This window comes from Dipodomys spectabilis, unplaced genomic scaffold, assembly GCF_019054845.1.
Source record: "Dipodomys spectabilis isolate Male_0828 unplaced genomic scaffold, ASM1905484v1 ptg000081l, whole genome shotgun sequence".
NCBI classification, from domain to species: Eukaryota; Metazoa; Chordata; class Mammalia; order Rodentia; family Heteromyidae; genus Dipodomys; species Dipodomys spectabilis.
Window position 1 is genome coordinate 19,397,262 of NW_024870758.1, and position 26,950 is coordinate 19,424,211.

At 34.9% G+C, this 26,950-nt stretch overlaps 1 protein-coding gene across 1 annotated transcript in view; it reads left to right on the top strand.

Annotated features, from left to right (window-relative positions):
* Galnt13 (polypeptide N-acetylgalactosaminyltransferase 13) overlaps positions 1-26,950 on the top strand; it is a 499,964-nt gene that overhangs the window by 139,917 nt on the left and 333,097 nt on the right. Inside the window, exon 3 of the mRNA XM_042683515.1 lies at positions 13,368-13,536. Within this exon, the coding sequence (XP_042539449.1) occupies positions 13,368-13,536 (169 nt within the window). The remainder of the gene's footprint in view (positions 1-13,367; positions 13,537-26,950) is intronic.

Sequence of the window (26,950 nt, forward strand, 5' to 3'; positions counted from 1 at the left end):
AAAAAAAATTCTAACAAGACTCTCTGACCCATGTATTATTTATAAATGTGTTGTTTAATTTCAGCTAATATTTTGTATTTTCCAGCTGTGTTTATGTTACTGATTTCTAGTTTAATTTCATTGTGTTCTGTAAACATAGACTGTAGGTTTTTATTTTTAAAGTTTGCTGTGGTATACTTATGTCTCCAAATGTGGTCTCATGTGAACTTGCAAAAATTGTGTTCTTGTGAATTTGCAGTGTGTATTCTATTAATTTTAATTAAATCAGGTGTATTAGTAATACCTTTTAGGTTATCAGTATCCTTATTTTCTGTCTGTTAAATAATCAATTGTTGCAAGAAGTATGGTGATACTTCCAACTACAATATTTCTCTATTTCCTTTATTTTCATTAAAAATATTTTTAAGCAGTTGTACAGAGGAGTTGCTATTCAACAAAGCAGTATATTAATACAATGTATCTTGGTCAGTGTCACTCTCTCAACCTTCTCATCCATCTCTCCCCTACCTATTCCCTCCTTCATCTTCTTAATTTTGTAGGATATACATTATATGCTTGAATTCACTCCACTTTGTTCAGCCCACTTCTTCTCCTCTTGTTCATTTGTCTTCCCCTTTCCCCTAGACCCAATATCATCCTTTCCTAGCATCTGCTTCGTAATTGTGCTTTTGCTGAACTTCAACTTTGCTTTGTAAAGAATTATTCTATTTGAGTTTTCCCTTGAATCTACCATCCCTCAGCTAATACACTGGTATACATTTACATACCACCCAATGTATTTACTTATAAATTTGTAAATTATATATAGTGACCACATATAAAGGAAAACATGCATTCTCTGTCTCTCTAGGCCTGAATCACCTCACTTATATTTTTTTCCAAGTCTCCCCATTTCTTTAAAAATTTTACAGTATCCTTTATACACTGTTGGTGGGAATGTAAACTTGCTGAACAACATTACAATGAAGTGTGGAGGTTCCTCAAAAACTTAAAATATAGAATTTCACTATGATCCAGCAATTCCACTCCTGGACATATACTCAAATAATTACAAACAAGATACAGTAAACCCACCAGCACAACCATGTTTATTGCAATACAATTGACCATATTTCTCTATTTCTCCATGCATTTCTATTAGATTTTTCCTTATTTATTTAGATGTCCCATTGTTAGGTTTAAACATATTTATTGTTATTATCTCTTCATGATTTTATAACTTTATTACTTTGTGTAATTTCTCTTTATTTTCAAATCCTTGATAATTTTCCTTAGTCTAAAATCTTTATTTAAAATGAATACAAAACATCCAAATTTCTCTGGATTTTATATGAACATAGTCTTTTTTCTTCTAATGTTTTACTTTTAATGAATCTTAGTATTCTCATAGCATGCACAAGAGAAGAAATTCTGTCAGTTTACTCAGAGATTTTGAAACTTGATTGTATACAGATTTCCAAAGACTTCTTAATAGAACTAGGCAGAAAATCAGTACATGCTTATTGAATTGGATTGAAGAAGGGATCCTACTATATCCTAAAAGTAAAAAAAGTGAAATCCTCAGTTATAGCTAAACATTCATAAGTAAATGTGTAATTTACATTATAGAACAGGTAAATACTTGTGAAAGAGTACCACAAAATCATAAAAGGAAATCTTCATGAATTCGATTATTTGAGGAAAAAAAGTCTTAGTAAGTCATTGGTATTTGGCAGTAAAGACAAAATAATGATCAATAATTTAAATTGGAAAAGGATGAGAAGAGATGGAAAAACTGAGCAGAAATATTTTATTAATAATAATGGATTTGTTTTGTTTAAAAAATTGTGTCACTTTAAGCCTTGCTCAGTTACAGTTTCAAAAGGTTTGGGTTTGTCTTCCAAATTTTCATGTTTCCATTGTATGTAGTTAAAAGGTGACCAATAAAAAGAAAGATTTCTAAACAATTTAATGAAAACTAAAATTTTAAGTCTGCTGTTAATCTTCTCCCATAGCTTTATATTAAAGTCATAGGAACATTTATTTATAAGAACCTGTAAGCCAGGTGCTGGTGGCTCACACCTGTACTCCTAGCTATTCAGGAGACTGAGATCTGAGGACCATAGTTCAAAGCCAGCCTGTACAAGAAAGTCCCTGAGACTCTTATATCCATAAACCACTAGAAAACCAGAAGTGGCGCTGTGGCTCTAGTGATAGCGTGCTAGCCTTGAGCTGAAGAGCTGAGGGACAGCACCCAGGTGCAGAGTTCAAGCTCCACATCTTGTAAAATATAAAGAAAGACAAGGAAGAAAGAAAGAAAGAAAGAAAGAAAGAAAGAAAGAAAGAAAGAAAGAAAGAAAGAAAGAAAGAAAGAAAGAAAGAAAGAAAAGGAAAGGAAAGAGAGAGAGAGAGAGAGAGGGAGGGAGGGAGGGAGGGAGGGAGGAAGGGAGGGAGGAAGGAAGGAAGGGAGGAAGGGAGGGAGGAAGGAAGAAAGAAATGACCTGTAAATTATAATTACCTGTAACTTATAAGCCTTTACCAAATTACCTGTCTTCCATAATATGTATACATATGGACCAATGACTTTTTCAGCATGTGAACATCCAATTGGAAGCAAATACACAGGTTTGTTACTAGGTCAGGCAATCACAGGCTGCTACAACCATAAGGTTCTCTTTTGTTGCCTCTCAAGAGGCAAAAGAACTCTACTACACCACTCTCCCTTTCTATTTCTCTCTTCAATCTTTTTTCTAAGATTATCTATTTTTACTTTTTAAATGATTATTGGGATCATAAAGATAAACTTGCAAGACTGACTTTATGCCCTACTCAGTATAACCTAAGGTTAAAAAAGTACTCTATTGGGCAGGGAATATGGCTTAGGTACTTGCCTAACGTGCATGGAGCCCTGGGTTTGACTCCTCTGTTCTACATAAACAGAAAAAGCAGAAGAGGCATTGTGGCTCAAGTGGTAGAGTGCCAGCCTTGAGCAAAAGAAACACAGGAGCAGTGTCCAGACCCTGAGTTCAAGCCCCAGGACTGGAAAATTTAAAAATTTCTGTCTCCAATTTTCTCTTCAAACTTTCTTTTGCAACATGCATATGTTGATTCTTAAATATTTAATTTTGAGTTACAATAATTCTACAATTCTGTAAGATATCAAAGTATCTGGGTTTTGAAATGTAAAAGGCACAATGAGTTTAACATGCAGAGTGCATACCAAGTTGACTTTTCACCCATCTGTGTGAGAGGTCCTGTGATAGGACTTTATATACAGGAGGTGAGACAAGAAATGGAGAGTAGAAGGTGAGAATATAATACCTAAAGGGGAAATAAATGCTTATGCTATTTTTAAATGAAGGAAAATCTAAAATTTGGCTGATAATCAAACATAAAGGCCACTTTCAAAAGATACTTGAATCTATAATTTAAAATTAATTTGAAATCATTTGACTTTTTAATCTGTGTAGACTACCAAATAAAAAAAGGATAAGCTTGTTGACACATGGCAGTAAATATAAACTAACTGAAAATATAGCAACGATACCTATGATACCTATTGTATCTACTCTTTCCCAGTGGCATGAAAGAAGAGCCATTACCTGTAAATCATAAAAATTACCTATTAAACGACAGCAATCTTTACTATAAATTTACTGCCAGTATTTCAGGAAAAGGCTGACTCTATCATTAATCTTTGGAAGACATTAGAACAAACTTCTTCACAGTTTTTTTCCTTCTTGTTGAAATTTCTTGGAAATATTCTTCAAGAGATACATAGGTACCTTGAAAATCAAGTCTCATTGCAAAGTCTGTGACATAGATTTTTTAACTACAACTAGTTTTGTTTGAATTAATGCAGGATTTAAACTCACATTATGTATAATGAAAACTAAGCACTTTTACAGTGTCTGTGAAAAGATGAAGATGATTTTTCAAACATTAAAGTGCAGTTTTAATGAAGATATTTAGATATCATTAAAGTGTCAGATTTAGTACACATACACAAGAGTCAATGCACAAGTGTGTATATATCTATATGTATGTTTACAGAACTGTAAATCTGTGAATGCATATATACATACATATATACATATATATCACATGTTTTTATGTAAAATAAGACAGAATTGTTAAATATTATGTAGGAAGGGAAAGATGTCTAGGTGACTAAGCACCCACCATATGCCCTTGACATGAATGAGGTTTAGACATTCATGATTGCAGTATTTTTGTCAATATTCTATGTAGATGTGACTAGTTTGATATTCCTTACCAGTGGCTTTGTAGTGTGTTGAAGTTTTACAACTGAATTTAATTGTAAATTAACATATTTCTTTTCACATACTTAATACATACTTATTAAATGAGTGTTGGCATAGGTTTTATGCTTTTTAAATGATTGAGTTCCCATCATGCTTAGAAAATAAAAAGGAAAGAGGAATATACAATCAATTTTTGAAATTTTAATGGTATAATTAAATAATTTATTGAACACAAGGCTGTGAGTATTGGACTTATTCTTTATTGTGGCAAAATATCAAGACCCTGGTTCTTATATTAGCCTTAACTAAAGTAGGAAGTATAGAGACAGTGAAAAGCTCAGTACTATTTGTGATGAGCAATAAGACAGAGAACAACAGAGAATACAAGCAAAGATCAGAAGTTAGTTTGTACAGATGGCCAATAAGATGTTGAAATGGCCCAAACATAGGGTGACAGTATTAAACGAAGTAAGCCAGGCCCAAAGAAAAGTAGATTGCATAGATTCCCTCGTTTGTACTAACTAGAATATGTCTATGATATTCTTAACAGGGGATCACAATAGTCCAATTGCTAAGTACGTAAGACCATATATAATGAAGTATATCTACATGAAGTTCAAGAATTGATAACAAGAGGTTCTTATTATGTCCTCTATGCAGTTATTTCTGTTTTTTTTTTTTTTTTTTTGCCTTTAGTTTTCTGTACCCTTTGTCTTCTATATAAGTTTATCCCAGCCATGGAAGAGAAAGAGAATCACACAAATAGGAAGACAATGTTGGAAATGAATTATACAACTTGGGGGGGAAGAGTACAGAGGGGTCAGAGTCTTTAAAAAGAAATGTACTCGGCTGAGCGCTGGTAGCTCAGGCCTGTAATCCTAGCTACTCAGGAGGCTGAGATCTGAGGATCGTAGCTCAAAGCAGGCCTGGGAACGATAGTCTATGAGACTCTTTTTTTTTTTTTTTTAATTTAATTTTATTTTAATTGAGAACATACTGTACAGAGGGGTTACAATTACATGGGCAGGAAAATGCATACATTTCTTACCAAGCATTGCAGCCTCCTCCTTTGTTTACCCTTCACCTCCCTTCCCAGCCTCCCCCCTCCCCCCCCCACCCAATCATACCCCCCCTCCCCCCCCCCCACCGACATTGTAAAGCTGGTTTTGACATGACATTTTGTGCTTCTCATTGTTGCAACAGGTCCACCTGAATCCTTAAACGACTCCAATAAACCACTCAGAAAACCGGAAGTGGTGCTGCAGCTCAAGTAGTAGAGTGCTCGCCTTGAGCTGTAGAGCTGAGGGACAGTGCCCAAGCCCAGAGTTCAAACCCCACGACCCACAAAAAAAAAAAAAAAAAAAGAAAGAAAGAAATGTACTCATTACTTATGTAACTGTAACCCACAGTTAACCATTTTTACAATAAAGATAAAAAATCAACTTTTATTATCCTACTTTATGTGTACCATCATTTTAAATCTTTTCAATATTTTGTACATCTCACAATCATACTTATAAGACACCAGAATATACACCTATGTGTAATACCTAACATGCCATGTTCAAAGAAAGCAGACAATGTGATTATCAGAAAGAGAACAGCACATTTACTATTTACTGACTCTTAGTTTGGTTCTCAGAAGTCCTATCCACTAACCTTGTTTTCCTGATATTGTTCCATCAAGAATAATCCAGAAGGTCAGCCTCATGCTGAGAGCTAGTATGTGATTACTAAGATGAAATAGTACCTATAAAAATGGAATGTGACAACAGAGTATCTTGAATAAGGCACACTATCTGTGGTGATTCACTAAGTGTTATAGATGCACAGTAGAAATGTGTAAGATGCTTTGTTAAAACATAAAGGTTGAAGTAATTTACTTAATTGCAGAGCAGAATTTAATGGAAAAATTGAAGACATTTGGGAAACTATATTAGAGAATTAAGTTAGTATTCAATCTAAAAATTATGATTTAGCTGTAGATTGTGTGCTGTACGTTGTAATCAACTCATACCTTTTAAATTCTCATCAGCAGGACATATATACTACATATCATGTACAATCATATCATGGAGTATAATTCAATGGCTATTTACAAAGACATTAACAGAGTTTAGAGAAGGCTACTGAGTGGTAAACTAAGGTCGGTAATCCAGACAGAAGCCTTTCTGACCAGTGAGTTTAGGTGTGATGCCGAGATTGTAATTATATCATCTAATGGAAATAGTTCTATGGAGAAGGTCTCCTAAAAGGGACTTTACTTAAAAATAGAGGAATGTGTGTGACAGAAAGATCAAGGAAGTAAATGTTCTAATTTTATTCTTTTCTGCTTCCCAAGTTCCTTTTGTTCCATTGTCTTTCTGTCCAAGATTATATTGGTTCATGCTACTGTTAAACAAAATCTAAATTAAGAAAGTAAGTTCTCTGTGGATGTAGTCCAAACTACAATCCCTCATCCTTTGGGGCAAGATTACAAAATCAGTAGCGTGTGGAAGAGCAGATTTCTTCCTCTTTTCCTTCTGAGGAGGTGCTCTTTTTCCTGTAATAAGGAATTACATATCATTTTCTCCTGAATAGATACCAGTTTAGTCATATTCCCAGAGAAAATCTGAAAGGTTAAGAAGCCAGGCATGGTGATGCATGTGTAGACTGAAGTTAGCCTGGCAGCCTGGGCTACATTGTAAAACCAGAGAGGGAGAGAGAGGGTTGGCTTTAGGAATGTAAATAGTCTTCCCACTAGGAAAAAAAAAAAGGAAAAGGCATGGAGCTGATCATGGTCTCCAAAGACAAACCTAATTCCTTTTAGCCACAATTTTTTTTCCCCTTTTAAAAAATATTATTAGGGCTGGGAAGTTGGCTCAGTGGGAGAGTGCTTGCCTCGCATGCATGAGGCCCTGGGTTCAATACCTCAGTACTACATAAGCAGAAAAAACCCGGAAGTGGTGCTGTGGCTCAAGTGGTAGAGAGGTTGCCTTGAGCTGAAGAACTGAGGAACAGCGCCCAGGCCCAGAGTTCAGCCCCCATTACCGACAACTATTATTAAGCAGTTCCATAAGTCAGGTTATGAGTGCAATGCTTTTCAGCTAAAGGCTTTTACACTCTGCTAGTGCTGTCCTTAAAGTAATCTCTAATTTTCAGATGACCCCATCCTATACTGTTTGCTTTCCCTTTACTTGGTGGCCTCATTATTCTATTACTTAGCCTATACAGAATCTAAATGCTTTAAAGAGACTTCCGGGTTCAAGAAATAGATCTTCTTAGCTCTATAAGTGGCGATTTAATTTTCTATTGGTAAATGATATCAACCTCAACCAGTTTTGTGACTCCTTTCTTTGCCTGTGTGTTCAATAGTTTGAGGAACTCTTAATGGCCAGGAGAAAACTCATTGCAGTTGAAGAGTCATGTTTGTGTTCTTGAATTACAACAATTTTTCCCCTATGGCAACTAACACTCTTCTGTTCATAAAGCCCTTGATTATGGAGAGGGAAAGCAAAGGTCTTCAGTGAGTTATTTCATAAAATTTAGTGTACTCTCTCAGCCATCCTTGGTTCCTGGACCTATAAACTATACAATAAATGACCTTCCTACATCAATCTTTCAATCTTGCTCTTTTCAGGTCCTTTACCAGCTATCTAGGACGTGAACATCTGTTCATGGTTTGTCTCAGTCCATCTCTCTTTCATTTTCCAAAATTCACTTTAATTTCTGCCTGATGAAAAGATTTTCTGTTACCATTGACTTTCAGGACCACCTATGACTAAGCTGCTAAAGTATCGATTTCAAGCAAGTGCTAGAAATATGAAATGAATTCTTATTTACTCTAGGCTTTCTTTTTTGTTTCATTTTCATTTTTTACTTCCTTATATGCATTCTATTACATTTAGGAGTAGTAGATGACTCCCAAGTACTCTAAAGAGAAGGAAACTTGGAATAAATACTTCAACTTCATCTATCTTTTCATCCTTAATAACCTGTCAGGAATCAAAAGGTGTGGGAATCTGATGTGAGCAGAGAGATCAGCAACACAGGTCAAAGTGCAGGCTGGAAATGGTCCAAGGTCAGACCTAAGACCAGATAAAAGACATTTAGCACATCTGCCATGATAATTCAGAACAAATTCTGAGTTATGCAAAGGATTTCTTAAAAATAATCATTTTCTATTTAAGATAACCTTTCCAAAGAGGATTTTCAAATATATTCAGAAAAAAATTGGTGCCTTTGTTTCTATATATCATTGACTGTTTGTCTTTTGTTAGTGAAGATAGATGTGCTGTTTTGAGATTTCCTGTATAAAGCTGAAACTAAGGCTGTTACAATAGGTATTGCAAGATGAAGACCCTTTAATTACTTTTAAAAAGGAAGTTCATTTTTAATGCAGAAGGAAATCATTTCATATTTCAGTATTATTTTATTAGCTTAGTGAGCACTTAAAATTGGGCCAGTTGCTTCCAGGAACCATTTGTGACTGTAACATGTGCCAAACAGCCTTTTACAGAAGACAACATAAGAACAGTGTGGCCCTAATGCATCAGCACAGCATTTTGTAAGGATGACTCTGAAAAGAAAGTTTTCCTTTTTAATTATGCTTGTGTAAGAGTTTGCTTTTTCCTGAAAAGACTGCAAAAAGTTGCTATTTATCTTTGCTCAGTTATTAAATGCTTTCCTTATCTAAAAGTTGTAATGAATTTCTTTTTTTTAATTTTTACTTATTTTTTATTGTGAAAATACTGTACAGAGGGGTTACAATTAGATGGGCAAGATAATGAGTACATTTCTTAACAAGCATTGTAGCCTCCCTCCTCCTTTGTTTCCCCTTCCCATCCCTTCCTAGCCTCCCCCCCACTGCCCTCCCCAATCCCCCACCAAAGTTGTAAAGTTCGTTTTCGACCTGACAACTTGTACTTCTCATTGTTGCAATGGGAATTTCTTTTTATAATTTTATTGTTAAGATGCTGTACAGAGTGGTCACAGTTATGTGAGTAAGGCTATGAGTACATTGCTTGTCGATCACTGTTACCCCTGCCCTCCTTGTCCCATTATCCCTTCCCTTCCTCAGCTCCTACGCTTCTCCCCACCCCACCCAAAGTTATACGGTTCCTTTCCAATATACTGTCCTGTGGGTATCCTTGTTGCAATGGGTCATCCTGTGTCCTTGTTTCAGCATTTTGTTATTCTCCTTCCCATCCCCAGATTAAACATATGTATATACAAGATAGAAGGTACCAAAGTCAGGTACATGTGAGGAAGTTTTCTTCTAGGGTAAACTATATTGCTTAGGACTCGCCTCTACCTGCTTGAGCAGCTTTCTTTCCCTCACGGTCCACCAGTCTCTGATGCTTCCTTAACCCTCCCGTTTCTACTAACTTTACTTTGTAAAGTATGTTATATCCAATTTCGCTGAAGCTAGAATTTTGTTTAACATAGAGCTGAAATTATATTATTAACTAACGGGAACTGATTTAGAAAATGAACACACACACACACACACACACACACACACACACACACACACACACACACACACACACACACACACACACACATATATGTATATTATATACCAAATGGTACCAGTGAGGATTATCAGTCGTGCCTTAAAGGATTATTAGTAGTGCCTTAAAGGATATTTTTCTTTCTCATATATTTATATATATGATAGATATGACCTCTATATACATATACTCTCTATATGATCTATATGTATATATAGATCATGTATATATAGATAAATACATATATATCTATATATAGATCATATGTATTAGATATATAGAGAGACTGATATATAGAAAATATATAAATCATATATATTATATAATATATTAAGGCACTAATGATAATCTTCGCTGGTGCCATTTAATAAAAATGAGCTTATTTTATAAGTTATTTTCTGTTCGCACATAGTATAACTTCTTCTACATTCTTAAGTATTCTTCTACAACTCCACTGCATGTTTTCTATGTATGCATATGACACAATTTAGATGATAACTGTATGTAATGCTGTATTTATGAGTAATGTTTACATTTGTAGTTGCATGAATATAAAAATGCATATATATACTGTTATTATCTACTAAGGTGAATCTGTTGAAAGATCAACATTCATTTCTTTGGAGTATATGTTTTAAAAGAACCTTTGCATGTGAATGAGGTTGAGGTTTTTACAGAGGAAGAATAAATGACTTTATGGGGGGAAAATGGTCCCAAAGTATAAACTACAGCCAAGGGCAAAGTTTGTCTAGACTTTGCATATGGTATCACCTCGAATCTTCCTTCCTGTAAATTAATTTTCAAGGGATCTAGTATTTTAATTGAGAAGGGAATTCTAGAGAAAGCCCCTTACTATGCTTTTGGAGAAAAAGAGGGTAAGAAACTGGAAGAGAGCAGGATAAGTTAGTTCATTGTTTCCAGAATGCCAAACTATGTTGCAAAACATCATATGCCTAATAATTTCATAGATTAATTAAAATAATATATTTAAGGTTCATTACTAAGATGTGGGGGCAGGTATATACTAATTTATCTTATTGTCATAATAAACGCAAATTTTTTTCCAGTGGCAAAGAGCATGCCAGAGGTGTGCTGTGTGGTTTTGATGGTGAACGGAGATTGAAGGAGCTGTGGTTTCCTCATTTTCTGACTCTAGTGTAAACAGATTTATGATTGATAATACCAAAGCTTTGTTTTAAGAAAATTTCTTTATTAGTAATTGTATGAAGATATAAAAAGCAAAAATCAATTTCTGATTTATCATTGTCATATTGGAAATGACAAAACTGAAATATGAACTAGGACATCACTGAAATGAAAGTTTAATAGGAAATTTATGCATAGTTGCAATTTAGTAATCTGATAATATGAATAAAATAAAAAAACATTTTCGAGGAAGCATGGCACATATAACAATGTTTAGATTCTTATTAAAATCTAACATACATTACCAACATACATGCATTAATTGACAGAGTAACATTGGTATTTCAAGGACATTTATTTTTTCTTAAATTGAAGTTTTTCCTTTTTTTCTTAAATTCAAGTTTTTCCTTAAATTTAAGGTAGCCTATTTCTATTTTTTTCAAATGGACATTGATCAGTCAGTAGTAATTCTACAAAAAAGAAAATGTTCACAATGTACAAAAAAAGTATTTAATATGTAGTGTTAGGTTGATTAGTTACTTTTTCTCAGTTTGGTTTATCATTTATTAGTGGACATTCTAAGATTAAATATTCTTTAAATCTTAAATGTAAGTTTTAAGGAAAATGAAAAATATTTTCAAAATGCTTCACTTTCATTTTTTTCAACTGGGTAGGTAGTGTTATTTTAAGTAAAATTAAATATGTTTTCTTATGTCACATATTATTGAGGAATTATGCCTTAATCTTTTTTTTGGCAATGTCAGTCAGTTTGGGAATGAAGACATTTCTAGCCATATTTAAATCAGCAAACTAGAATCTAGATTTAGTTGGGTCTGTATTAAAATTTCCTAGTGGCATAGATAAGTACACACATTTTTATGACAGTTTATTTTAACTCTTCCATTTGGATCTGAAGAAAGAAATTTTTTCTTATGCTAGTAATCTTTGATTTTTAAATTATGCAGTGGAAAGGAATCAACATGTGAGAAAAGAATTGTTTACTTAAGGTAAAGCAGATCAGAAATAAACCATGTCATCCTTTTCAGTTCCTGTTTATGCAGCAGGAAACTTCTTTTTCAAAAATAACAAGATACATTTCTCCTGGAAAGCACTAGAAAAAAGAAAAGGATGGCTCTATATTCACACACACACACACACACACACATACACACACACACATACACACACCGCTTTTAGAATTTCTGTGTACATTGTTTTAGAGTCTATGATAGAAAAGTTTTCTTAGCTCTGTAGAGAAGACATAATATGACACACGTTTACCTGTTAGTAGATGTCCACTAAAAACTCAGAATGGTTAAGGAGAATGACCACTGTTCTTGTAAATCATTCTAGGTGTAAGAAGACTCTGTGACAATTTTAATTGTATTGGCTTTACATAATGTAACACAATTCCTTTATAGCTACTATCACTTCCCAAATTATAAATCTACATAATTCTTTAGCATTATTTAAAGAAAATCATCATTCTTTTAAATGAATAGTTGTTTTCAATTGGTCTTTAGACGTTAAATAGTTTATAATTCAGCCTCTAATCTTGTCTATACTACAATTTTAGCCTTATCTGCTACAGCCTTGAAAGATTTATATTGACCTTGATGTCTTCTTTGTATTGTGTCTTTTTGTTACAGTTACAAAGGTGAAAAATTCAAAGCGTATTATGTAAAATATGCCCTCTTGGCGTATTGATTATTTTAAGCTGCAGGCACTTAAGAAACAGCATATACAGGAAGCATCTCTGACCTCCCTTTCTCTTTCTACCTGAAAGAAGGCTATAAAATTTCCCCTAATAAATAGTCCCTCCCCACTGTGCCAGGAAGAGTATTCTTATCATTAGAAACTCTATATAGAATTCTAAGCTCTCTTAAGAACAACTAAGCACCTATCCAACTTGACATCCAAATTTATATGTCACCACTATAAAATGTCTTTTACATGTTTCAAAAATACTTTGAAAAAGGAAGCGTATTGCTCTGGTGTGAGGGAATTATCAGCTCTGCTCAGTGTTATAAAAATTTAATGATAATAGACTTAGTGAAATATCTAAACATTAAGTTGGGTATGAAAATAAATTAAGCGTGATGTATTCTTTCATTTTCATAAATTGCTTTTCCTAGGACTTAGTTTTATTTTATCAAGAATATTTAAGATTTTGACCAAGAAGTTTTAAAATTTTGTGTTTCATATTGCTTGATTATTAAGTTTCAATGATTAGTCGTCCCCATAATATACCTGTATTTAAAGGACAGCATTTGGGATTGAGCTAATGAATTCAAATAGACTGTTTCTTATGTGTAACATATGATTTGTAAACAATAGTCTAGATATAATACTGTACTTATTTTATTAAACCAGAATGTGTAAATGATGTATTTCAGAATGTAATCCAACACATGAGTTTATTTATTCAGCTCATTATCTGTGTGTTTGTATGTATGTTTGTGCCTGTGTGTATGCCTTACAGCTGTTATTTCAAGAAACCAAGAAGGGCCAGGAGAAATGGGAAAGGCTGTGCTGATTCCTAAAGATGACCAAGAGAAAATGAAAGAGCTGTTTAAAATCAATCAGTTTAACCTTATGGCCAGTGATTTGATTGCTCTTAACCGAAGTCTGCCGGATGTAAGATTAGAAGGGTAAGTTTACATGTGTCACATAATTCTATATTAAAAAATCACCATATGTCAAAATCTCAGAATCTCAACTCAGATCATACTGACTCTGGAACAGCATCTTCTGACAATTATGACATAAGCTAGAAATTATTGTGCACTTATGTCTTGATAAATAGGAAGTTTTTTTCTGACAGAGCTAACAGGCTTTTCTTCATGAGATCTTTGCTTTGCTTTCTATTGTCAAATAGAAAACACACTCTTTGATAGGTTATTTGCCTTCATGCACAGAATGTACTATATACTTTGATTAAAAGTGTACGCTGGGCTCTGCCAGCATAAGATAGCCAATTGCCTATAATTCTTTGACCTGCTGGAATTATTTATTATATATTCTAATAGTTTATACTGCTGTTGATAATTAAAATGCTCAGTTATACCAATGATGGAAAATATTTTCAATTAGAAATTATTTGCACGAAAAATGATGTTGAAAATTCAAGTTATATGCCAGGTGCCGGTGGATCATGCCTGTAATCCTAGCTACTCAGGAGGCTGAGATCTGAGGATTGCAATTCCTAGCCAGCCCAAGCAGGAAAGTCTGTCTGTAAGACTCTTATCTCCAGGGCTGGGAAGTTATCTCAGTGGTAGAGCGCTTGCTTTGCATGCCTGAGGCCCTGGGTTCGATTCCTCAGCACCACATAAGCAAAAAGAAAAAAGCCGGGTGTGGCGCTGTGGCTCAAGTGGTAGAGCGCTAGCCTTGAGCTGAAGAGCTGAGGGACAATGCCCAGGCCCAGAGTTCAGGCCCCATGACTGGACCCCCCCCCCAAAAAAAGACTCTTATCTCCAATTAACCACCAGGAAACTGGAAGTAGAGCTGTGGTTCAAATGGTAGAGCACTTGCCTTGAGCTGAAGAGTTGAAGGACAGCACCCAGGCCCAGAGTTCAAGCCCCATGACTGATCTAAAAAAAATCAAGTTATATGTGATTTATTATGTTATGCTCAAGATAGTTGGACATATAAAATAGATGTAATAAACTCAGAATAATTAATAGCTGCATATAGTCACTATGAAGCAGACTCTTGGCATTGCAAAATATATTTTCTGAGTTTATAAAATTCCAAAGTTTAAAAATAAACTTAAGGATAAATTTCCATGTAGATAGATATAGGTTTTCTCTAAGCATAACAAATGCATAATGAATTTAAAGAGCTTTCTAGCAATGATAAACTATATTTGCATTACTTTGTTCTGATATTAATGACATATGCTAAATGTATATGTTTTCTTTCCTAATTTATTTCAAATATGACCAAAACACTACTGACATACCAGCAATTCTTAGTGTTAGAAGATTCATTTGATAGCTAATTGGTTCCTCACATCACTGCATATTTTTATGATGTCTATTGCATGCAAACTACATGCTCTTTCAACATTGAATATTAACATTGTGTATTGTAAAGTTTGAATAAGTTTTCATATAATTCTGTATATATGTATACTTTTATTTATTTAAACACATTTAATTTTTAAAGATATAAATTATCATGTATTCAAAATAATTTAAAGCCATTATGTCTGCTTGTCTGTCTGTATGCATTTATTTATTTATTTAGTGATTCTTGGCTTTAAACTCAGGACTTGAGATAGCTAGTCAGGCATTATGCCACTTGTACCAGACCTGTAGCCCTAATTTTGAGCATTTTAGATGCTATGCTTATTATGTTACAATCTTGCATTTATTTTGTTGCTTTATATGGCATGATATGATACAATAGGTAAGTACAATACGTACTCAAGAAATTGATGTAAAGACCAACTTTAACTAAAGTCATTTGAATCTATCATAATGTTAATAAGTTAAACTTTTAATAGGTCTAAGATTGCCAAGGGAAGAGCAGTCTTGAAATGGTTGGAAGAAAAAAATGGAATCTTCATAAAGTAGACAATTAAAATATTTGTGTGCAGTTAATAAATCTTATTTTAAGAATCATTTAGCAGTTAAATACTTGAGTAATTAAGCCTTGAATTATGGAACAATTAAGTATTTAGGTGAACTAATTTGACTAGCACAAATAATTATAAAAATCAAATACTTGATTCTGAAGTTTGCAGTCTACAAACATAGCACTGTTGAAATAAGTAATTTTCAGGTTATTTTCCTGTTATACCACAGTGCATGTCCTTAGAAAGAATAGTAAAATACTGCACTTTCAATGAAATCATAGAATATATGAGGATGACTTCAAGCCCTCATGAGTTGACTCAATTGTGCATCTGCCTGTGAATAACTAATGTTGAAACCCCACAATGAGTCACATCTAAACTGCCTTTGAAAAGTTGAGACATGTGTTGATAATTAATTCATACAAACATTTATTTTTTTGCCATCTATTAGCCTGTTTGATTTTACTGTTGTATAGTTATATCTAAAAAAATATGAAGGCTAATAGGGCTAGAAATTATGCTCATACATTAGCACCCTAGGAATAAAAAAAGAGATATAGTAGACTTGGATATACGTAATTGTAGAGTTTGCCTAGCATGATAGAGGAGTCCTAGGTTGAATCAGAGCACCAACGAGAGGGAGTGAGGAGGGCGGGAGAGAAAGAGGAAGATGGAGAGTGTCAGAGGCCAAGATAGATACATAAGAACATGAGTTAGTTTGAGGACCATTGAAGATGTGAACAGAAGAAATATAAGTAAATTTCTGGTTTCCACCATGAGTACACTAGAAAAAAATTACTTGGAGACAATTTGACTGAAATGTTTAAAGCAAGCATCTTCTCTCTCTACCATTAGCAATTCATTGAATAGGAAGTTAACAGTAATCATTGAATGAATATTTATTAATATAGCTACAAGCAATTGAACCAAAATGCTAAAGTTCTTTGCATTTACTTATATTCAGACATTTAATAGCACTTCAAATACTGGTATTGAGTTATTTGAAGGTCATAATGCAACTAGCATTTAAATATATTTTATCAGGAAAAAATGAAAAAATAGGAAATTTATTTTAGCTGTTTATATCCTAGAAAAATAAGTGCCTCTTGCATATGCATGCTTGAAAACTGATAAAGAAAATAAGACTCTAGCAGTTATGTGTTATTAGTGGAAGAAGAGCTTTTGCATACAAATTTTGAATAAGTTGCTCTCAAGGGACAAATAATTTATTTACTGTATAAAATAGAAATAAACTATACTATGTAGTTTGGTTTGCCCAATCTCAAAAGATTACCTATCCGTTTATATCAATTACCTTTTCCATAAATTAAAGTTTGATAAATGTAGCATTAATTGTACAAAGGAGAAATGGAAAATGAGACTGTTAATTGGATTTCTGATCTCTGTTCCACATCTTTTCTTTTTAATTTGAGAATTACCACAACTTTCATAGGCAAAATTTTTGCCTGTGAAGATAATTGCAACTTCTGTAATATTGTAACTTACATTCCCATGTATGGAATTTCATCACCCAAATGTTAAGTGGCGTATAAAACATGTGAATGTATCTGTTTCACCAAAGTGATGCATAAAAGTTTTCTTTCTAATAAAAAGGATATATCTTGACATATTCTTAGAGCCACATGTCACTTAAGACAGAAAGCTGCCTTCCCATACTCTCTCTATGCAAGTTAATTTTCTAACATTTATTTTGTAATTATGTGTATATATATATATATATATATATATATCAAAATACATATAACACAAAAAGATCTTAGCTCTTTTGAAATGTATAAGTTAGAGAAGAGGACTATTGTGGGCATCATCAAATTTGCATACATCCATGTATCTTCGTGTCTATTTCTCAGTATATGACAATAAGGAAAGGAAAACAAGTTAATAAACAAGTTAGTAAGGCTTTCAAATAAAAGTATAAACAATAACTCTACCTATTTATATCTACTTTTTTCTTTTAATAATTTGTATTGTTATTGCGATTATATAAATTTCACAATATTGTGAGATAGTAATAGTTAAAGTCAAAAACACATTTGAACCTTCATGAGGAAAATTGTCATTATCATGGTCTATAAAGTTTGTGAATTCTGAGCTTTGACAATACAGCTATTTCTTCCACATCATGGATGTATGTACATTATTTTCATTTTGCTTATTGTTCAATGTTCCCTCTATCCCTCTAATTCTCTCTCTCCCATTGCTGCCCTTGAGTTGCTTAATTTGTTTTCATCACTGTCCAGTGCAACTTATGGGCCCCTCTGTTGTATGTTTCCCCTGTGTCCCTCTGATTCGGTGTCCTTCTTCAAGTTCCCCTCAGATGTGCACATATATACCATATATATGATCAACAGCATGGGATCATTTAGTAATGATACAACAAGATGAGTGAAGGTCCTTTGTTTTTGAGTTTTGTTACTTTATCATATCTCCTTACGTTTGTATTTAACATCCACATATCAGGGAGACCATGTGCCATTTATCTCTTTGCTTTTGGCTATGCTAGGTCTTTCGCTGTTCCATATGAACTTTTGAATTGTTTTCTCTATTTCATAAAGTACTTCATTGGAATTTTAATGGGAAGTGCATTGAATTTGCATATCAATTTTGGCAGTCTGGCCATTTTCACTATATTGATTCTGCCTATCCAAGAACCTGGAAGGTCTTTCCTCTATGATTTCTTCCTTTAAGCTTTTATAGTTTTCATTAAACAGCTCTTTACATCTTTGACAACGTTAATTCCTAAATACGTTACTTTTGTTGTTATTGTGAATGGAGTTGTTTCATTGATTTCCCTTTCTGCTTGTATGTTGTTATTGTACAGAAAGGCAACTGATTTTTGTGGGTTAATTTTGTATCCTGCTACTTTGCTGAAGTATTTGATAAGTTCTAAAAGATTGGGGGTGCGGGTTTTGGGATCATTGAGTTATAAAATCATGTCATCTGCAATATACAAATCACTTTAGTGTCTTTTTCTTAACTTATTGCTCTGGCTAAGAATTCCAGAACTGTATTGAAGAACAGTGGAGACAGTGGGCATCCTTGCCTTGTTCCTGTTTTTAGGGGAATTGGTTATAGTTTTTCTTCATTAAGTATAATTGGCTATTAGTCTGTCATATATGGCTTTTATTGTTTGAAGGAATGTTCCTTCTAACCCTATTTTATCCAGAGTTTTAGCATGAATGAATGTTGTATTTTATCAAAAGTCTTTTCTGCATCAATGGAGACAATCATGTGGCTCTTGACCTTGTAACTGTTGATGTGAGGGATTACATTTGTTGACTTACATTTGCTAAACCATCCCTGCATCTCTGGTATGAAGCCTACTTGATCATAATGTATGATTTTTTTGATATGCTTCTGGATTCTGTTGACTAAAATTTTATTGAGGAACTTTGCATCTGTGTTAATCAGGGAGATTTGTCTGTAGTTCTCTTTTTCTGCTGAGTCTTTTCTTGGTTTGGGGATGAGTATGATATTGGCTTCATAGAATGAATTTAAGATAGCTCCCTCTGTTTTTATTTGTCAGAGAGTTTGAGGAGTATGGGAATTAGTTCACTTTAAAGGTCTTAGAGAATTCCGTAGTGAATCCATCTGGTCCTGGGTTTTTTTTTGTTGGAAGACTTCTGATGGCTTCCTGTATCGCATTGTAAGATACTGGCTTAGTTAATTGATTTATTTTGTCTTGATTAGTTTACGCAATTTGTATATCTCTAAAAATTCATCCATTTCTGCTAGGTTTTCCTTCTTTAGTGATTATAGATTCTAGAAATAGTTCTTCTTTTAAAATAAGTTTTTCTCGTGAGAATACTGCACAGAGAAGGGGTTACAATTACATGAGCAAGGTAATGAGTACATTTCCCATCAAACATTGTGGCCTCCTCCTTTGTTTTTCCCCTACCATCTCTTCCCTACCATCTTCACAACTACACTCACTCCCAACTCCACACAACCCACTTAAATTGTAAAGTTCATTTTTCGACATAACTACTTGTACATCTCATTGTTGCAATTAGTCAGACTGTATCCCTGTTTAAACAATTTGTTTTTTCCCTTCCCCTCCACAAATTATACCAACATCAAACACAGTGAAAACAGAGGTTATAACAGGGGGAGGGACATACAAAGCAACAAAAACATCACGTGGTACCTTATAAATAAGATAGAAGCAATAGTAAGAAAGGAAAAAAAACACTCCTATCCCTATCTTGGGGTTCATTTCGCTTAACATCATCCTATCTGACATTTTCTGCTTGTCTCAGACATATACTAGTTATTGCAAATAAGAGAAACCATGGGACCTATGTTTCTTTGTGCCTGGCTTACTTCACTTACTATAATTTTTTCCAAGTCTTTCCATTTCCTAACAAAAGGAGCAATGTCATTTTTTCTGATGGAAGCATAGAATTCCATTGTGTATATATCCCACATTTTCTTGATCTATTCATCTACTGAGGGGCATCTGGGTTGATTTCATACCTTCGATATGGTAAATAATGCTGCAATAAACACAGTTGTGCTGGTAGCTTTAGTGTGACCTTGTTTGTGATCATTAGGGTAAATGCCCAAAAGTGGGATTGCTGGGTCATATGGAAGCTCTATGTGGAGTATTTTGAGGAACCTCCATACTGCTTTCCAAAGTGGTTGAACAAGTTTACACTCCCACCAACAATGCAGTAGAGTTCCCTTGTGGTCATATTCCCTCCAGAATCTGTTGTTATTAGAGTTCTTGATTATAGTCATTCTAACTGGTGTGAGGTGGAATCTCAATGTTGTTTTGATTTGAATTTCTTTTATGGCTAGGGAGGTTGAGCATTTCTTCATTTGTCTACTGGCCAGTCTTATTTCCTCTTCAGAGAAGTTTCTCTGTAAGTCTTTAGCCCACTAATTTATTGGGCAGTTGTTTCTTTGAGGATTTGTTGTTGGGGGATTTAATTTTTTGAGTTTCAGGTATATTTTAGATATGATACCCTTGTCCATTGTATAGCTAGTGAAGGTCTCCCAATCTGTGCGCTTTCTGTTGATCTTGCTAGCTATGTCCTTTGCCATGCAGAAGCTCTGCAGCTTCATGCAATCCCATTTATCCAACCTTTCTTTGATTTGTTATGTTTCTGGGTCTCTATTGAGAAAATTTTGGCCTGTGCCAAGGAGACCTAGGGTTTCTTCTATTACTTCCTATATTGATTTAAGGGTGTCTACTTTGACTCCAAGGTCTTTAATTCATTTGGAGTTGATTCTGGTGCAGGATGATATATAAGTATGTATAGTTTTCTATAAGTGGAAATAGTTCTTTAAAATTGTTTAGATGTCTTGGGTATTTGTTGTAATTTTTCCCGTGGCATTCCTGATTTTATTGATTTGAATTTCCTCTCTTCTTTTTTTAGTTAATCTTGGCAGAGGTCCATCAATTTTATTTATTTTTTTTTAAAAAGCCTTTTGTTTTATTAATTTTATTTCCTTATCTTGTTTATTTCAACTCTTATTTTGGTTGTTTCGCTTTGTCTGGTAAGTTTAGGTTTAATTTTTTCATGCTTTTTTTTTTTTTTTAGCAGTTTTAGCTGCAACATGAGATTATTTACTTGGTCTGTCTCTATTTTTCTGAAGTGTTCACTGAGAGCAGTAAGTTTGCCCCTCAGGACTGCTTTTGCCTTGTCCCACAGGTTTCTTCCTGATGTTTACTCATTTTCATTGAATTGTAGGAACTTTTAAATTTCCTCTTTAATTTCTTCTGTGACCCAGGTGTTGCTCAGAAGTATGCTGTTCAATTTTGATAATTTCAGTAATGTCTATGGTATGCTTTGTTATGGAGAAGTAGCTTGATTCCACTGTGGTCAGATAGGATACAGCGGATTATGTCGATCTCCTTGTATTTCCTTAAATTCCTTGTATGAACTATGATATGATATATTGTGGAGAAAGTTCCATGGGCTGCTGAGAAGAATGTGTACTGGGTTGTTGTAGGTTGGAAAACTCGGTAGATGTCAATTAATTCCACTTGAGATAGGGCACCATTTAATTTGGAGGCTTCTTGCCAATATTGTGGTTAGTAGCCCTGTCCTTTGGTGAGAGTGGAGTATTTTAAAGTCTCTTAGTATTATTGTATGTGGATCTATTTTATTCTGTAAGTCTGAGAGTATTTGCTTAACATATTTGGGTGCACCAATGTGTGGGGATTATGAGTTGATAATGGTAATATCCTCTTCTTGGATTGTTCCCTATATTAATAGGAAGTGTCTTCTTTGTCTTTTTGTATTGATTTTAGTGAAAAGTTTATTTTGTCAGATATCAGGATGGTAACTTCTGCCTTCTTGTTGGGAGCATTTGCAAGGCATATCCTCCTCAATCCCTTCACTTGGAGTTTGTTTTAATGTTTGGCTGTGAGGTGGGTCTCTTGAGTGAAAAAATGGATGGGTCTTGTTTTCTTATCCAATCAACAGTTCTTCTTCTTTTTTTTTGGGGGGGGGGGGTCCGGTCATGGGACCTGAACTCTGGGCCTGGGCACTGTCCCTCAGCTCTTCAGCTCAAGGCTCGCACTCTACCACTTGAGCCACAGAGCCACTCCCGGCTTTTTTCTTTTTGCTTAGGTAGTGCTGAGGAATCGAACCCAGGGCCTCAGGCATGCAAGGCAAGCACTCTACTACTAAGCCACCTTCCCAGCCCCCAGTTCTTCTTCTTTTAATTGGTGAATTGAGCCCATTAATATTCATGATTATTATAGAGAGATGTTTGTGCTTCCTGTCATTTTCCTGCTTTCTTAAAGTTTTTTAAAAACGTTTTTTGTAAAAATACTGTACAGAGAGGTTACAGTTACATGAGCAAGGTAATGAGAACATTTCCTATCAAGCATTGTTGCCTCCTCCTTAGTTTTTCCCATACCCTTCCTTCCCTCCCACCTCCACAACTACACTCCCCCAGCCTCCTCCCCCCTCCCTGCCTAAATTGTAGTTTGTTTTTCAACAAACATCCCATTGTTATAATGGGTCAACCAGTATCACTATTTACACATTTTGTTTTTTCCCTTCCCCTTCCCAAGCTAGAGAAATATATATACAAAATGCAGGGCACCAGAATCGAATACAGTGAAAACAAGGGTTATACCGTGGGAGAGGGACATACAAAGCAACAAAGAAATCACATGGTACATTATAAATACGTTAGAAACAATAGCAAGAAGAAAAAAGCACTTGTGTCTCTATCTTGGGGTTCATTTTGCTTAACATCTTATATGGTCATAGCTTTTGACCTTTTCTGCTTGTCCCAGACATATACTAGTTATTGCAAATAAGGGAAACCATAGGATGTATGTTTCTTCAGGCCTGGCTTACTTCACTTAATATAATTTTTTCCAAGTCTTTCCATTTCCTACCAAATGGGGAGATGTCATTATTTCTGATGGAGGCATAGAATTCCATTATATATGTACATGTGTGTGTGTGTGTGTGTGTGTGTGTGTGTGTGTACCACATTCTCTTGATCCATTCATCTACTGAGGAGATTCTGGGTTGGCTCCATATCTTAGCTATGGTAAATAATGCTGCAATAAACATAGTAGCGCTGGTAGCTTTAGTATGTTCTTGTTTGTGATCATTCAGGTAAATGCCCAAAAGTGGAATTGTTGGGTCATAATGGAGCTCTATGTGCAGTCTTTTGAAGAAAGCTCTATGTGCTGGCTTTTGAAGAAACTCCATACTGCTTTCCAAAGTGATCGAACAAGTTTACACTCCCACCAACAATGCAGTAGGCTTCCCTTCTGGTCACATGCTCTCCAGCATCTGTTGTTAGTAGCTTTCTTGATTATAGCCATTCTCACTAGGGTGAGGTGGAATCTCAATGTTGTTTTGATTTGTATTTCTTTTATGGCTAGAGAGGTTGAGCATTTCTTCATATGTCTATTGGCCATTCATATTTCCTCTTCAGAGAAGTTTCTCTTTAAGTCTTTAGCCCAGTTATTAATGGAGCAGTTGTTTCTTTGAGGATTTGTTGTTGGGGGATTTAATTTTTTGAGTTCCAAGTATATTTTAGATATGAGATCCTTATCCGTTGTATGGTTAGTGCAAATTACTCAAGCTGATTCAAAACTTTGGCAAAGTAGCAGGTTATAAAATTAACCCTCAGAAATCAATGGCTTTCTGTATGCCAACGATAAGAAGAGCACAGCTGAAATCAGGAAAACAACTCCCCTTGTAATAGCCCCACAAAAAAATAAAGTACCTAGGAATTAACTAAAGAAGTGAAGGACCTCTATGATGAAAACTTTAAAAACTTGAAAAAGGAAATCAAAGCAGAACTTACAAAATGGAAAAAACCTTCCATGCTTCTAGATTGGAAGGATCAACATCATGAAAATGGCAATACTTCCCAAGTCTATCTGCAAATTCAATGCAACCTCATTCTTCAAGGAAATAGAAGAAGCAATCCAAAAATTCATATGGAACAATAAAAGATCCCGAATAGCAAAAACGATACTTAACAGAAAGCATAGGGCTGAAGGACTATCAACACCAAATTTCAAACTCTACTACAAAGCCACAGTAATCAAAAGAGCTTCGTACTGGCATAAGAAAAGAACTCGGGACCAGTGGAATAGAATTGAAATCCCAGAAATGAACCCACAGACCTATAGCTACCTAATTTTCAATAAGGGAACTAAAAAAATAGAATGGAAGAAAGACAGCCTCTTCAATAAATGGTGCTGGAAAAATTGGTTAAATGCTTGTAGAAAACTAAATTTAGCTCCTTATATATCACCCTGCACCAGAATCAACTCCAAATCAATCAAAGGCCTGGAAGTCAGAGCAGACACCCTGAAAATATTACAAGAAGGAATAGGAGAAACCCAAGGTCTCTTAGGCACAGGCAGAAATTTTCTCAATAGAGAGCCAGAATCACAACAAATCAAAGAAAGGTTGGACAAATGGGATTGCATGAAGCTTCAGATCTTCTGCATGACAAAGGACATAGCTAGCAAGATCACTAGAAAGCACAGGGATTTGGAGATCTTTCTCAAGTTTTTTTCTTTCCTTTCTTCCTGTGCTTATTAAGTTGGGCTTCTAGTGATATCTGTCTGATGTGGATCCCTGATCTTGATTGTTTTCTTCAAGTTGTAGTCCCCCTGTTAATATTGTTTGAAGTGCTGGTTTATTGTTTATGAATTCATTTAGTTTGTCTTTACTATTAAAAATTTTAGTTTCTCCATTGAATGTGAATGCTAGCTTTCCTGGGTATACCAGTCTGGGTTGGCAGTTATTGGTGCTCCGGTCTTTGGTGGTACTTTCCCAGGCTTTCCTTGCATTCAGTGTCTGTGTGGAGAGATCTGCAGTAATTCTGTTTTTCCCCATTATAATATAACTCCTTCTTTGTTTTTGCTGCATGCAAGATAGTTTCTTTATTATTCAGATCTATCACATTTACTATAATGTGTCTAGAAGTGTTGCTTCTGGGATCCTGCTTGTTAAGTGTCCTATATGCTTCTATTGTGTATGTAGGCTTTTCTGTTTTAAAATTGTGCAATTTTCAGTGATAATCTTATTGATAAAGTGTTGTATTCCTTTATTCTGCTATTCCTCACCTTCATCCACCCCACTTATATGAAAATTAAATTTCTTTGCATGTTTGTTCTTGGACTTCCCTTTGGCATAGTTTATGTGTTTTATCCATAACTGTGATTTTTTTCCATTTGCTGCATTTTGTTTTCAGTATGTGATATTCAAATTTCCATTTCTTTTTCAAATATTTCTGTACTTTATTATTGTAAAATACTGTACAGAGGGGTTACAGTTACATGAGTAAGGTAATGAGTACATTTCCTATCAAGCATTGTTGCCTCCTGCTTTGTTTTTCCCTACCATCCCTTCCTTCCTTCTCTCCCCAACTACCCCCCATTTTTCAATATAGTGTCTTGTACATCTCATTGTTACAATGGGTCAACCTATATCCCTATTTAAGCATTTTGTTTTTTCCCTTCCCCTCCCCAAATTAGAAAAGTGTATATACTAGATACAGGGCACTGGACTCAAATACAATGTAAATAGGGGAGGAAAATACAAAAGAAACAAATAAAAATCACATGGTACCTTATAAGTACATTAAGAATAACAACAAAGATAAACCTCTTGTATCCCTATCTTGGGATTCATTTCACTTAACATCATCTTATATGGCACAATTATGCTTATTGCAACATTATTTACCATAGCTAAGATATGGAACCAACCCAGATGCCAGTAGATGTGGTGTACATATATACATATATATATATACACACACACACACACACACACACACACACACACACACACACACACACACACACACACACACACACATATATATATATGAATTCTATGCCACCAGTAGAAAGATTGACATTGCCCTATTTCTTAGGAAATGGAAAGCCTTGGAAAAATTTATATTAAGTGAAGTAAGCCAGGTCCAAAGAACCATAGGTCCCATTGTTTCCCTTATTTGCTATCACTAATATATGTCTAGGACACTTTCTTAACTATGGCTTCCATTGTGGTTTGCATGGAGGAAATTGAACCATTTATGACTTTTATGTCTTTTCTCAGAGTATTAATCTCATCTCTTAATGAGGTGTGTATTGCATCTATTTTTGAATGCATCTCTTGTTTGAAATCCTGTATATCTTTTGGTAATTCATTTCTTTGTTCTTTAAATTTCTGATCTGTCTCTTGCTTTAATTCTTGAGTCATCGCCTCTAATAGCTCTTGGATGTATTCTTTGTCTTTCATTTCTGTTTTGCTGTCACTGGGACTCTTCCCTGGGTGGCTGCTGGCCTTTGGGGGTGGCTTGTTATCTTGGTTATTATTGATGAATCTTGTAATTTTTTGCTGTGAATTTTGCATGGGGATTCAGGTATTATTGGAAACCATTCCCAAACTCTGACTCTTTTGGTGGGTGTCTTTGCTTGGTTCTGGGTTGGTTCCTGGATCAATTGATGAAACTCACTCTTGGCCTGGGTTGGCTGAGAGAATCTTTACCTGGTCTTGGTTCTGTTAGGGGAGAGGCCGACCTCCAGGTGCTAGTCTGACCCACGTAGGACTCTCAGCTGTCTACTGGAGATCACAGGAAGCTCCCACCTTCAGCCATGGACTAAGCAGCCTAGACTGCTTGTGCTCCCTCCTAGGGGTACTCTTGGCAAGACCAGGTGGGATGGGGGTATTCTCCCATTGCTGGAATCTGCTATGATTTCCTGACTGTTTTCAGGTGCTGGTAGCATTAGCTGTCCAATCCCTAGCCCAGGGTACACAGGTCAGGCTCTGGTGGCATTTGGTCTTCTGATTCTCCCACGAGGGATACACAAGTCTATTGCTGTCACAGGCATGGTTCCCTGCTTTTCACTCTCTGCTGAGGTGTGTGCTTAGCTTCTGACTTCAACCGGGAAAGATGGGTTATGCATCTCAGGCACCAAGTCACCAGCCCGGGCCACACTCTTGTGGGATCTGTTC